The sequence below is a fragment of the Sebastes umbrosus genome, chromosome 21, assembly GCF_015220745.1.
Source record: "Sebastes umbrosus isolate fSebUmb1 chromosome 21, fSebUmb1.pri, whole genome shotgun sequence".
Taxonomy (NCBI): domain Eukaryota; kingdom Metazoa; phylum Chordata; class Actinopteri; order Perciformes; family Sebastidae; genus Sebastes; species Sebastes umbrosus.
In genome coordinates, this window is record NC_051289.1 from 15,039,746 (window position 1) to 15,052,553 (window position 12,808).

The 12,808-nt window shown below is 39.6% G+C and overlaps 1 protein-coding gene across 10 annotated transcripts in view; it reads right to left on the reverse strand.

Annotated features, from left to right (window-relative positions):
• Positions 1–475: 475 nt before the first annotated feature.
• relch (RAB11 binding and LisH domain, coiled-coil and HEAT repeat containing) overlaps positions 476–12,808 on the reverse strand; it is a 38,872-nt gene continuing 26,539 nt past the window's right edge. For 3 of the 10 annotated variants that reach the window (XM_037756719.1, XM_037756710.1, XM_037756718.1), the window contains 9 exons: positions 12,391–12,497; positions 11,204–11,303; positions 9,640–9,722; positions 6,749–6,812; positions 6,519–6,657; positions 6,278–6,394; positions 3,960–4,048; positions 3,383–3,453; positions 476–1,800 (listed from right to left, as the gene is read on the reverse strand). In XM_037756719.1, coding sequence (XP_037612647.1) covers positions 1,680–1,800; positions 3,383–3,453; positions 3,960–4,048; positions 6,278–6,394; positions 6,519–6,657; positions 6,749–6,812; positions 9,640–9,722; positions 11,204–11,303; positions 12,391–12,497 — 891 coding nt within the window. In that variant the 3' untranslated portion in view covers positions 476–1,679. Of the gene's footprint in view, positions 1,801–3,382; positions 3,454–3,959; positions 4,049–6,277; positions 6,395–6,518; positions 6,658–6,748; positions 6,813–8,866; positions 8,950–9,639; positions 9,723–11,203; positions 11,304–12,390; positions 12,498–12,808 lie in introns of those variants that run through there. The other 7 variants (XM_037756716.1, XM_037756714.1, XM_037756713.1 and 4 more) reach the window with 5 other exon arrangements.

Consider the following 12,808-nt stretch of genomic DNA (forward strand, 5'->3'; position numbering starts at 1 on the left):
AAAACCAAATTGACCTTTTGAACCTGGTCACATCATGGGGCCAGGTTCATAAGGTCAGCTGATTTGGTAGATGAGGGCCACATCTACTGTTTAATTTCTTTAATGTTTCTTATGGGGTAAGTTGTTTTTTTCTCTGAAGTACATTTAAATAATTAAAAATAATCTGGAGCCCTGGCTGCAGCCTACAGGCCAGCCTGATAGCGCAATCTTGACGGCATATCTGAGCTTTTACTTCTGTGCTCCTTTGAAAGAAGTTGTTGGGAATGTCCCTTAAGATGGACTTTGGTTTGTTGTACTAAGCAGACAATAGATCACATCAAAGGGTTGGATGTGAGGGGCAGGGACACAGAGGAGTGTGTGTTTGTCTGTGAAATGACTTCGTTTTACAGCCTCCAACACCTGTCGACACTCGGAGCCATAATCAGAACGCCAAGAAGTCTAAAAGCATGCCGACATTCAATGAGGCCTCCGGACGTATATTTTTAAGTACACAACTGACCTCCAACTTTTTATTACACCATGACACCGATTTCAAATATACATAGTGAGTACCATCCTCCTCAGTTCAGTGTATGATACAGTTATTTACCGTTTTCTCGTATAGAGCATATCGAAAAAGAACACCAACAAAAAAAAATAGAACCAAATACCCACTTTAGAAAACAAAAAAAGTACAATTATCAGAGACACTGCAACACAGAGACAAGATGCAACCGACAGAGAGGGAATAATCATGATCAGTGTTCTCTTCAACTTCACATTGCCAAAACGGATAAACAAAATCCATAAACAGTAGTGATAATGTTCAATGTATAAGACTCTGAATTAAAACATATTTATATATATATATATATATATATATATATATATATAAAATAAAGAACAAAATAGTAAAGTGAAGTGCAAATTTCTTTGGAAGTTGGAATAAGGTTGTTTCTTTTTTTTCATTAAGACATAAATAAGTTATAAAACAGAAGCTGTCCAAACAAAAAAAACAGTGACAGACTTTGAAGAAATAAAGGCAAGACAATTCTTTTTATAGCTTCAAGTATGTGACACTTCTGAGCCGTACAGATACCCTGTACAAGGCGTTCTTACGAGAGACGTTATTCCGTAACGAATGTTAATGCATCTATCGCACAACTCTTTGCTCCAAGATGGCGTTTTTAAAATTCAAAATGAAATTCCAGCAGGCCGCGCTCAGAGTTTTGTTTCCTAGAGACGAGTGAAGCTCTTCTGATGAAAATCAAATTAAATTCTGTGATACTTTCGAGTCCAGACAACGTCCAAGAAACAAGTCCCTTACTATCAACTCTGGGTGCATCGCAATACCGCTCAGTGTCTTCCTCCCTTCTCGCCTCTTTCTGAAATGACAATGTTGACAACACTGATTCATGAACGCAAAGTCCTGGACGATGCTTTCGTCATGATTTAAGGAGAGGAAAAATGAGCAGAGGAGAAAACCTTAGCTGTCACTGCAAAAAAGAGTCCCCGCTGCACTGGAGATTTTAAAATCAACTTTCAGCAAACCTTCACTTCTTGAAATTGAATAAACAATACACGTGGTTTTGTTCTACTTTAAGCCGAACCCAATGCTTTTTCCCAGTAGAATGAAATGCTCCCAAAAAACAGCGGGGGATCGTCAGTTAGTCGCAGCAGTCGATTAGTCAGTGTCGTGATCACTTCTTTCTCTGGAAGACGTTGGCCAACATGGCGCCGGAGGTGGTCAGCTGACCCATCTTGCTCAGGAACTTGGTCTTGGCGTCCTCGCCCACCAAACTGGAGGCGATGGACATGGAGCTATGGAGGGGGGAAAAAAGGGCATACATGTTGAATTTGGCCATGATGAAGCAACAACATATACTGAAAGACCTTTACTCTACTTCTTTAGAAGGGAAATGCTGTTTGCCAATACAGCCCCTCCTGGTTTTTACAGTCAAACGGCTCCATCAGTTCCTCTTTTGAGTTAGCTGAGATTATGACTGATACAACACTCTGCCAAGCTGCTGCATTGCTCAACAGAAGGACAAACATCACATTTTAACACTGAGCCAAAGTCAATGAATTTGGAGTTCACACTCTGTTGACTGGTGAACACCTTCACATGGCTTCTATATGAGTACAACTTCACTATTTGTTATCAAAATGGCTCGTGTTTTGTGGCATAAAGGCCTCAACATTCCTGCGAAAAGTTAGTTTACTGTTATCACTTTACTTGTTCTATTGAAAGTATGTATAGAAATTCGAGCAATTGCATATACCTTTCTGAAAAAATGCAAATAAACATGTGAAATGTAATACACTGGAGTATTATTACACCAATGTTAATGTGTCTAGGACTGCAACTAATGAATATTTTCATTGTCTATTAATCCGTCGATATTTTTTTTTTTTTTAATCAATCGAAACGGTCAATCAGTGTTTCCAAAAGCCCAAAATGACGTCCTCAAATGTCTTGTTTTGCCCACAACTCAAAGATATTCAGTTTACCCTCATAGAGGAGTAAAGAAACTAGAAAGTATTCACATTTAAGAAGCTGGAATCAGAGAATATCAACTTTTTTTTCCTTAAAAAAATGACTCAAAACTGATTAATTGTTGCAGCTCTAATGTCTAATGCCACTTCAAAGAGTCAAACTGAATGCTCACTAAGCTGCGATAGCCACAAAATATCACGATTTCCAAATTTATTTCATACTAGGGAGTAAAATGGGGGGAAAAAAGAACATTCTACAAGGTCAAAACACACATGCTGCGGGAAATAAAGATCCCAATGATCAATTATAGTGTGAGATTGTCAAAGAAAGACTTGACAGACCAAAATGAGAGAGGAACAAAAATGTCTCGGCACAAACAGAGATTTTAACCTCACAGTTTAACTGAGGGTTTTCTGGGGGGGGAACACACCCAAAACTGAGCATATGTGCGCAGAGAGGAGCAGACATATACGCACTTATATGCACAGTGCTCCTTTTAATGAGCCCCGAACACATGTTAACAAGATGGGGGGAAACATCTTTTGAAAAAGACACCCACAGTTTGGCCGGTGTCCCAGCTCTCTTAGCTTTACGAAAACAAGTCCTCTCATTTTTATGCTCTCTCTCTCCTCTCTGTGAAGATACCCACATAATGAGTGTGGTTCCAACACTTTTAAATGCTCTTCTCTCCCCTGGGGGAATAAAACCCACAATGCAGGCCCACTCCCAACACTGTTAAGTGACCCCTCTCCTCCTCACAGTACGACTACATCTCCCCCCTCCGAATTCTTCTCAACTACCACTTTAAAGCTATCACTTGTTGCCTCTCAGGCAATAAAAAAAAACAATATTTCGCAAAGAATTTCAGAACTGATGGTGTGGACGGGGCTGTTTGTTTGTCCTCACCCTTGTGCATCTGCCATTCCTCTGTTTTCCACCTTGATTTCACACTCCTTGATCATAGAACTCAGAATAACCTGTGGAGGATATGACAAGAGACAGATTGAGCTGACATGTTGCCTTTACAAAACTATCTTTGAGTGCATCTATACAATACTTAAACAGCTTTTTTACTACTGGAGTGGTACAATACAGGTGGTGCGTGGTCTAATTATGTCCCCAGCATGACAAAATAAAATGTACTTCTCTGATTTAATTGCGTGAGCGTTCCAGTTTGGAAAATACTCCCTGTCTCAGAATCTGGTATGCATATACTTCACAGACAGAGCGGATGTGTACAGAAGGGAAAAGAATCAGCTGATCATTAGTCACCTTGGGAAAATGCTCACATGAAATGGTCCACGTGAGATTTTCTGAGACGCAAATAAAAATGGCAGAGGTGTGAGTGTATGAGTGTGTCTGGGAAATAGGTGAAGAGTCAGACTGTCTGTCAAATATCGTGTGAGAAAAAAGAGATAGGAAGAAGGAGACCGTCTGGTCCATCAGTGTGTGAGTATGTGGATGAAATACTGTGTCTCCTGACCTCGTGTTCAGGAGAGAGCTGCTCCATGTCGGCGCGGAGACACCTGAGGCCAGGCAGGAAGTGGTTCACCATCACCTCCTCGGAAATGACTGCACAGCAAGTTAAGGACTGGAATGGGGAAACTAGTACAGTTTAAAATGACAGTTGATCCAAGAAGCACCTTTGCAGCACCAAGAATGAGTGTATTACTATTCATACAGGCTCCCGTGCAGGTTTCATAAAGCCAAATGTGGGTGTTCACTTTAAAATTGAATAATCTGGGAATGAAATGAATGAAAAAAGACAACAAAACCAACCTTTTTCTCACTACATGTATAGACATAGAAATGAAAAGGTTAGTGTTTTCACACCAAGCAATTACAAATACTGTTTGGATAGTGCTTCCAGGCATTACCAGATGGGTGCAGTTTACTTCAGGATAATTCAAAATGTTCTTTTCTTGAATAAAAGCAGTTTTTCTTTTTAAAATGTTTTCCTTTGATTGTACAAATTCTTAAAAATATATGTATTGCAAAGTAGGTTTCAGCACAAAGCTACTTTGTCCAGGACCGTATGAGTTCTGCCACCTGTCAGAGCCGGTGGGGAGCTATACGGGACACAGAGTGAACAAATCTATATTTTTAGAAGATGGGAATGTACAATTTCAGAGCCTGTCACACTGATTACACGAGAACGAAGTGCAGTGGGAGGTAAAGCCTCTGAGGTTAGGGCTATACCTCCTGGACACTACTGCACTGTGAAATCACAGCCTGACAAAGATCCACAGGAATGAACCTCAGACCAGCTGTACTCTATGTGTGTGTGTGTGTGTGGGGTGGGGTTGACAGAGTAGAGTAAAGTAGAGAGGGGAAAAAAGTGTGTGAGTGTGAGAAAGGAGAAATAGTAAGGGGAGAAACAATCACAGAAGAGACGGGTGACAGAGACAGAGCAGAGGTAATGTAAACGTGGGTCCTTTCCTGGGAACTGTTACTAACAATTGGAGTCGATGCGCAGTCCTTCCCTTCGTCTCACGCTCTTTCTCGCTCTCTCATCCTTTCCTTTGCTTAACCAACCCTGTAATTACCTCTAGCCCCAAAATGGAGGCAGCTTATTTTCCCTTTCTCCTCCTGCCAAATGACAGGCACACTCTGCCAACACACACACTGAACCACACACACTCATGCAACAGGGGCCACGCTACTACGTACCACACAGTTACACAGGCACATTCAGGAGCTAACCGGCGCAGCTATAGCGTTTGTCCGGTTATTCTAACGGCCTTCCCACACTGACTCACTGTTACGACAGCTAACCCTGGACCCATGCCAACCTTGACACAGACTTCTAGTAAATCAATTTGGTAATACCAAACAGTACAGTAGTTACAAAAGTTGACTTCTTGGAAAACGACTGTGCTGCACATTTTCCCCCTAAGCTTCACAAGGCTATCCATCTGTTGTATAGCTAATAGGGGTGTCACGAGAACCGATACTTCGGTACCAAGTCGATGCCAAAATTAAAAAAAAGTGACGGTACTCTTTTTCTACAGTACCGAAGGTACCGTACGATGCCTGTAATGGTCGTTGGTAGGGATGTGACAGTGAGGACAATTTTCCACCAGTTAATAAACTTGTGACAACACCGGTGTTACCGATTACACCGGACATTTAACAAGAAAGATGACGGTCAACATGTGCAGAGCGTTGACTCTGATCTGTACCGTCGGGTGGGGGTGTGTCTGGCCTCTCCGGTAGGGCTTTTGTTGCGGGGCTCTACCTGGCGCCGCTGCTCTGTGCACACTGGCTGTGAAGGCTCCATCCGACCCCGCGGCGATTACCTCATTAATGTTATTGTTCCCTTATAGCATTGGGATTAAATTGCCAAACAGGTGTGTTTGCTTTTCGCTTTAACAATAAATCCTCTGCCTCCTGCTCCTACTACTCTGAGTGGACAGACCAGATGCGTTCACGGTCAGTATGTAGTGTCCGTCGTCTGACTATACATTGATAACATGATACGCCAAAATGAACAAAATGGGTCTAATATTTTCATTTATTACTTAAAGGCTACATGCCTCTGTTTTTTTGTAATGTTCAAATGTTTTTAATAAAAGAGTACGTGTTGAATTACAGGGGATTTATTGTTGTTGTTGTTTTTTTTTTACCGTGGTATCGAATTTGGTATCGAGAATCGTGGAAATTTACTGGTATTGGTATCGCTACTAGATTTCTGGTACCGTGACATCCCTAATAAATAATATTAGGAATATAAATAAAAGTCCTCCCAAAGTATATAGCCCAGCTTTCACAGACCATCAGGTATAAGCTATGGAAGGATACAGCAGCAGGAGAGGGCGCTGTAGGCCTCAAACAGCTGGGTAGCGATGTCGATTCTCTTGTTCTCCACCGTTTGGCTGTTGTTTCCCAGCGCCAGCTTGTGAAGATGTGGCAACACAACTAGAAAAATAAAATAAAAAAACACTAAAAGTTAGTGCACAAAAGAGGCAAATAAAATAAAATAAAATAAAAAAATTAGACATTAGAGTTGTCTTTTAAATGTACATATGTGTCCATTACATACACTCGTCTCTAAAGCGTGGCTCTGCATTGGGTCCAACTCTTCCAAACGTCCTGATGATCTCCATGTGCAAAGAGTGCTGATCTTGGTACTGAGGGTCTTCCAAGAACGATGCCAGCTGCATTTTTACACGCTCCAGCAGCTACACACACACACGCACACAGAAAGTACATGTTTTATAATGATTTGTTAAATGATTTATTTAATTAAATGTGTGCAGCTAGTTTTCCTACCTCTTTCTGTGTGACGGTCTCCATGATGGTACCAAAGGCAGGGATAGTAGATATCCTCACTGAGCTAAAAGCAGCAGGAAAGCAAGACAACGGTTTGACCATTCATAGTCACTGTATCCCTATTTTAGGTATTCTCAAATTTCCCAATAAGAGTGTCTTTAAGTAGGAATCAGAATGAGTCAAATGTTATCTGCAAACAGTTTGTAGATTTATTTGGAAATGATTGAATCGTAACACAGAGCAGTCTAGCCTGACATATCTTGGAGTCGATAACGTGTAGTCACAGTCTTGTGGTTTTAACAGGTGGTATCTGTTAGAGGTAAGTCACGATATTGTGTCCTGAATAGTTGTGATGCAACCTTTATGTGATCCATTTTGTTTTTGTATTTTATTTAATTGTACTCATATCACCTTTTTATTTTATAAGTAGGTGTCTGAAATTATTTTATTAATTACTTTTTATATATTTATTATTATTAAATTATTAGTATAATTTATGTTTTTATTTAAAATTTGTTATTATATATGTTTTTATATATTTTATTTTATATTATTGTTATTTATAATTATTGCCATTTTTCTCCTCCCTTGTTCTTGAATACTTTGTTTTTTGATTTACAGTTACTATCTGTTACTATCTGTATATATTACTGTATTTGTTAGGGTTTAGGTTATGTTGCAATCATTTTTCTTAAGGAAACAATAAAAAGCACGATTAAAAAAAAGAAAAAGAAAATGTTTGATTCATCAGATTGTTGGGTTTTAACCACATTAACCACATTTTAGATGGCTTCAGGTTATGTCATTAGTCGGCTGGGAAGCATAAATCAGGTTTCCTCAAATAATGCTACGATGAACTGAGTCAAATTTACTGGAATCGTCTATTGTTTTTGCATATTTGTTATTACAATGGCACATCAAGTTCCAAGTAAGCATTTATCCTAAAACCACAAAGAGTTAGCACTAATTTGGTTAACACATGTTCTAGGTTTTATACAAATATAGTGATTACATGGTAATGACATGCTGGTAACCACAGTGAAGACTGAGGTGGTTGCTCCCGTAGTAGACTTCCAGTTTAACAGCTAACAGCCTTGTTGATCTAGTAAGTTTATATTTGAATGGGCAGTTGCAACGATGATAATCTGATAACCATTTATCTATATAGATCAGTTATTTTCTTAAAATCTGGTCCATCAATTGGTCGACTCATCAAAATATTATTATACAGATTAGATCAATAAGGTATATATATTCATCACATCATTTCTTGAGCTAAAAGCTAACAATCCCAAAGGTAAAAAAATATTTTTAAGTGGATCATTAAATTCTCAAAGCCGTCATGAAAAAAAAATACAAAAACAAAATAATGCATAATAAAAAACATCTGACAATACTCAATGATTTATAATGGACTGTGATAAGCAAGATTAATGGGGTGCTGTTAGAGTGATGTTAGATAATCATTCCACCGTCAGTAGGAGCAGGAAAGACCAAAAGATACACTTGAGCCATCTTGGACTCTACAGTCTGCTGATCGTTGACACAGCAACTTAATATATATATATATATATAAATAAATATATGTTCTACAAGTTGGGTCAAGTGTGTACCCATTAGCGTGTGAATTTCAATACAGAGAATGATGAGATGAGAAGGGCTGCATTCCAACAGTGTCACCACTAATTTTGTCTAATCACAAACATGAAAGCTGGGTGCACATCAGCAGCCCAAAAAAATGTTCTTTTGTTTGTAGGAGAGCTGATCTTTGAATAACTATCAAAGCATGGCATGTTTATACTGCGATGAAAAGGACAAATGTGTGCCACAAGATTGAACTAGGGGGAGATTTCACAAGTATTCATCCAATTTAGCCAATCACTGAGAGGCAAATTACTTCAAATTGCTCGAATTTTTTCTTCCACTGAATGTTTTTCGGGGGTTAAAGAAGCTGCCACTGATGTACTTCAGATGTACTGACGGGTAACAAGTTTTTTTTTTTTTTTTCAAGCTCAGCGAGACAAATTTCTTGGAGGACACTGATTCACACTGTAAGGATGCAGCCCACAAAATGACAATGTTTACAGAGAGGTTTTTTTCTCGTGTCGATTGACTCACAATTCAGGCCCACTGCACAGAGTTATAAGGGCCGGAGCCGCACGGCGATCTACTAATGCTTCACTCATGCCTCGGAGAACCAACTGCAAACCCACCACACAGCAGGATGAGAGAGAGGGAGAGGCAAGGGGAAGGGGAGGAGACAGAGAGAGGAGGAGGAGGAGGAGGGAGGTAAAGATAGAAGATAGAAGGGGATGATATGAGAGAGAAAGAGAGGAAAATAGAGTGACAGGATAAAACCGAGAAAGACGGGTGAAGATAACCAAACCACCGGCCAGGAGGAGGGGCCCCTGCTTAAACGGAGTTAGGGTGGGGAGGAAGAGGGAAAGGGTTACAGATGAGCATGCTGGGACTGTGCTATTGCCGCATGCAGGCAATGTGCACGCACACATCTGGACTGGTAAAGTGTTGCAGACTGATGAGGTGACGAGAGCTGGGTTAGTGTTGCGGATTGATGATGCGCACATGCGTGTTAGTGTTAACAGTGGTTATGCTGATGAACCACCCCATGGCCCAGCCTCGACCTACACAGGAGCAACTCCGCACATCCACTGAAAAACCATCCAAAAAGGAGAATTATAAGGAAATACATTGAGAATCGGAAATTGTAAATTTGATAGGAAATCAAATGAGTTATTTAACAATGAAGTTAGTGTCTTGAGAAATTGCTCCTGGCTGGTACAGGCTTGTTTCAAGTGATGGTTCTCAGGCGGCAAAGAGAAGGGGGGAGAGAGAGACGCGGCGCGGTTTACTGTTGTTGTTGTTCCACTTACATTTCAGGGTCGGAGGACAGTGTGATGAGAGCCGGCACCACTCTCTGAGCTACCAGCGTCTCATTCACCCCCTTCACCAGCAGCTGATCGGATTGGACAGAGCCAGCCGTGATGTCACAGAGGTGGGGCGGGGCATTGGGACAAGAGCGAGCAACACCGCCAATAGATAGAGAGAAACAAAAAAAAAAAAAAAAAAAAAGCAAAAAACAGAAAAGGGGGAGGGAAAAAAGAAAAAAAACAAACACAAAAAAGATAGGAAAGAAAGTGATATACAATGACAAGAACCATAGCTGCAAGGCACGGAACGGCACTGCATGTATCAAGCATGTGTGTACACGCACACAATCACAATCACACACACGCACACAAACACACACACACGTGCACACGCATGTATGCAGAAGGAATGGCGAAGCCAACATAGCTAAACTGCACAAATACTTTTTACAGTATGGTGAGCGTAAAGCTGTGGGCTCTTTCCACAGACTCCAGGTCAGAATATTATTTCATTCACTTTAAATTGATAAAGTAGTTCTAGATCTGATCTGGGATCTGTGGCAGAGGATCACATTTCAACCCACAGTTTCGGCAATGGTGGACAGCTATAGTCACTATGGAATGGTGACAGTGGGGTGTGTTGGGAAAGGGCAAGTACTTCACAAAACAGGGGGGGGGGACATGAATACAGCCTATCGCTCCTCCTCCCCCAAGTTTAGCTCAACATAGGCCCGGTTTTACTGCTATATCTAGATCCTCAGTCCAATATTTGACCTAAAGTGTGCACTGATCTCAAAGGACGGGCTGATTTGTTATGGTTGTTTAGGCCAGGACTTTTGCCTTGGGAACCTGACAAGGACAAAAACAGGGAGTCGTCTCCCTTGAAAAATAGTGGTAGAATTATATTTCAACAAAACCTGAAATACTCAAAAAGTAAAAAAAAAAAATGTTCACGAGAAAACATTTCTGATTAAATTATATTTTTCCAACAACACTGAAATAGAACAGGCCTTGAACCTCTTTTGACTTTCAGGGTGCTGACTTCAGCCTTTCTCTGACATGCAGCAGATATTTATGTAGTCTGTCCTGAGACCAGTGCACAGCGAGAGGTCTGATGTTAACTCTAGGAGGGTCTAGTCATACAGCCGGAACCAGGGGCGCCTTATACGCTACAGTACTCACACTTATAAGACAGAGTAGCTAAATATAAATGCATGTGTTAAAACAGCAGCAATAGCAAGCAGAGCTAGCACATGTACAGCAAATAGGTGAACATGAATATAGTATCTATAATGTAGGACTGCACGGTTGTGTAAGCCTGCAATTTCAGCTCAATAATACAGAATGTTTAGAATGTGTTGTCTAATATAAAGTTAAGGTGGTTTAACAGGATCATTACAGATAATCATAAAATGCAACAAATCTATCTGAATTACCATTTATTAATAATTGTGCAGACATGTTATATTCTACTGTTATGAGCTTTGTAGTAGAGCAGTCATTTATTCTTATGTAAAAAAAGAAAAATTGTATCTGTTATTAGTTCATTAATGTGCGTGTTTTCTACCTCAAACATCCGCGCTGCAGTACACCGGACCAGTGCAGAGGTATGGACGACTCCGTACCACAGAACAGTGAGCAGCAATTCATGGTACACTGGGTTGGCGCTGAAAAGAGAGAGCATAAGATAAGATACTGGGTAATATTGTGGCAGCTGTCAACCAACAACTGGCTTTCAAACTGTGAAGTCATTTTTTTCCACATATTATATAATAACAGCAGCACCGCAAATCAATTAGACTATACAGAAGAAAGTGTGTGTCAATGCAAGTCATATTTATTTTAGTGTTACGAAAAAGAAAAAGGACACGAGCAAAATAAATAAAAATGCAACTTATACAATCTGGTGTTAAGACGTAATTTTAATTACCTGGACCATTGTTAATGTGTGAAGCTTGAATCTATCTATCACTCACTACTAAAAAAAAACAAACTGCTAAAGTGTTTGTTTGTTTTTTTCGACATATTATATATATCATATTATATTACATTAAGATTTTCCGAGCAGTAACAGTACTCAATCATGTTACAGTTTTAACCAGCACTCTTTGAAATCATCTGCAATAGTTTATATTAAATTAATTTTCTTTTTGATACTTTCTCTGCTGACATAGTTAACATATCAGCTACTAGAATTAACCAGCTTTTATGTGGGTCAGCATCTGTTTTTCTCAAAGATGATGACAGTTGTTGTACGGATATTTGTGTCGTTGAACAACCGTTATCAGAGCCTGTTATAAGAATAATGCCTGTTAATGCCTAATGTGAATATTGTCTGTATATTGATGTTTTTTTGTGATTTTATATGCCTCTTAAGCCAAACTCCACTATCTCCATGTGCAGCTATGCGCATGCACATGCACGCACGCAACTCTAACACATTGAACGACAACAAGGACCACAATGGAAATAAGTCCTGTGACTTTTTTGTGTTATCCTTGATGTTCTTTTAACTGTGCATGTACATTGGTGTTGTAACCGTGTAAGTGTCTTTTTAAAAAAAATGAATTGTCAAATAAACAAAAAAAGAAAAAGAAAATGATATTATTAAAAATGACCTTAAAATAAAAATGTTCTATTTCATTTTTGCTTTTTCTAAATGACCAGAAACGATGGTCCCCACTGTAGAACAATAGTCCACCTTTGGTAGTGTGGCAATGTATTTGTGTGTGTGTGTGCGTGTGTCTATCTCACCCTAGCTCTACAAAGGAGGCCTTCAGGCTGTCGAGAGGTGCATGGGACAGAGACAAGGTTGTCATAACATCCTCCAGGAAACCCACCAACAACTTGCGATCCTCGTCCTGTACAGAAATGATATAAATGTTTATCAGTTACATCATGTAGACAACAAATACATTAACATCTACATTTTTAACATGAACATATGTGTGCAAATTTCTACACATCAGTCAGAGCATTTTGGGACAGCAAACATCTTTGTCACTTTTAACATGAGTTGAATGTGCTACTCTGAACACGTTTTGTTGTTCTTGTGTTGTATTGAAAAGTAAATCAAATACAGCATGTTCTGTCCACAGTCTTGTAAGTGCTATATAATTTTGTGAACCTAAAAGTCAAAACAAAAACATGTTTGCTGTGTTTTGGGGTGGAT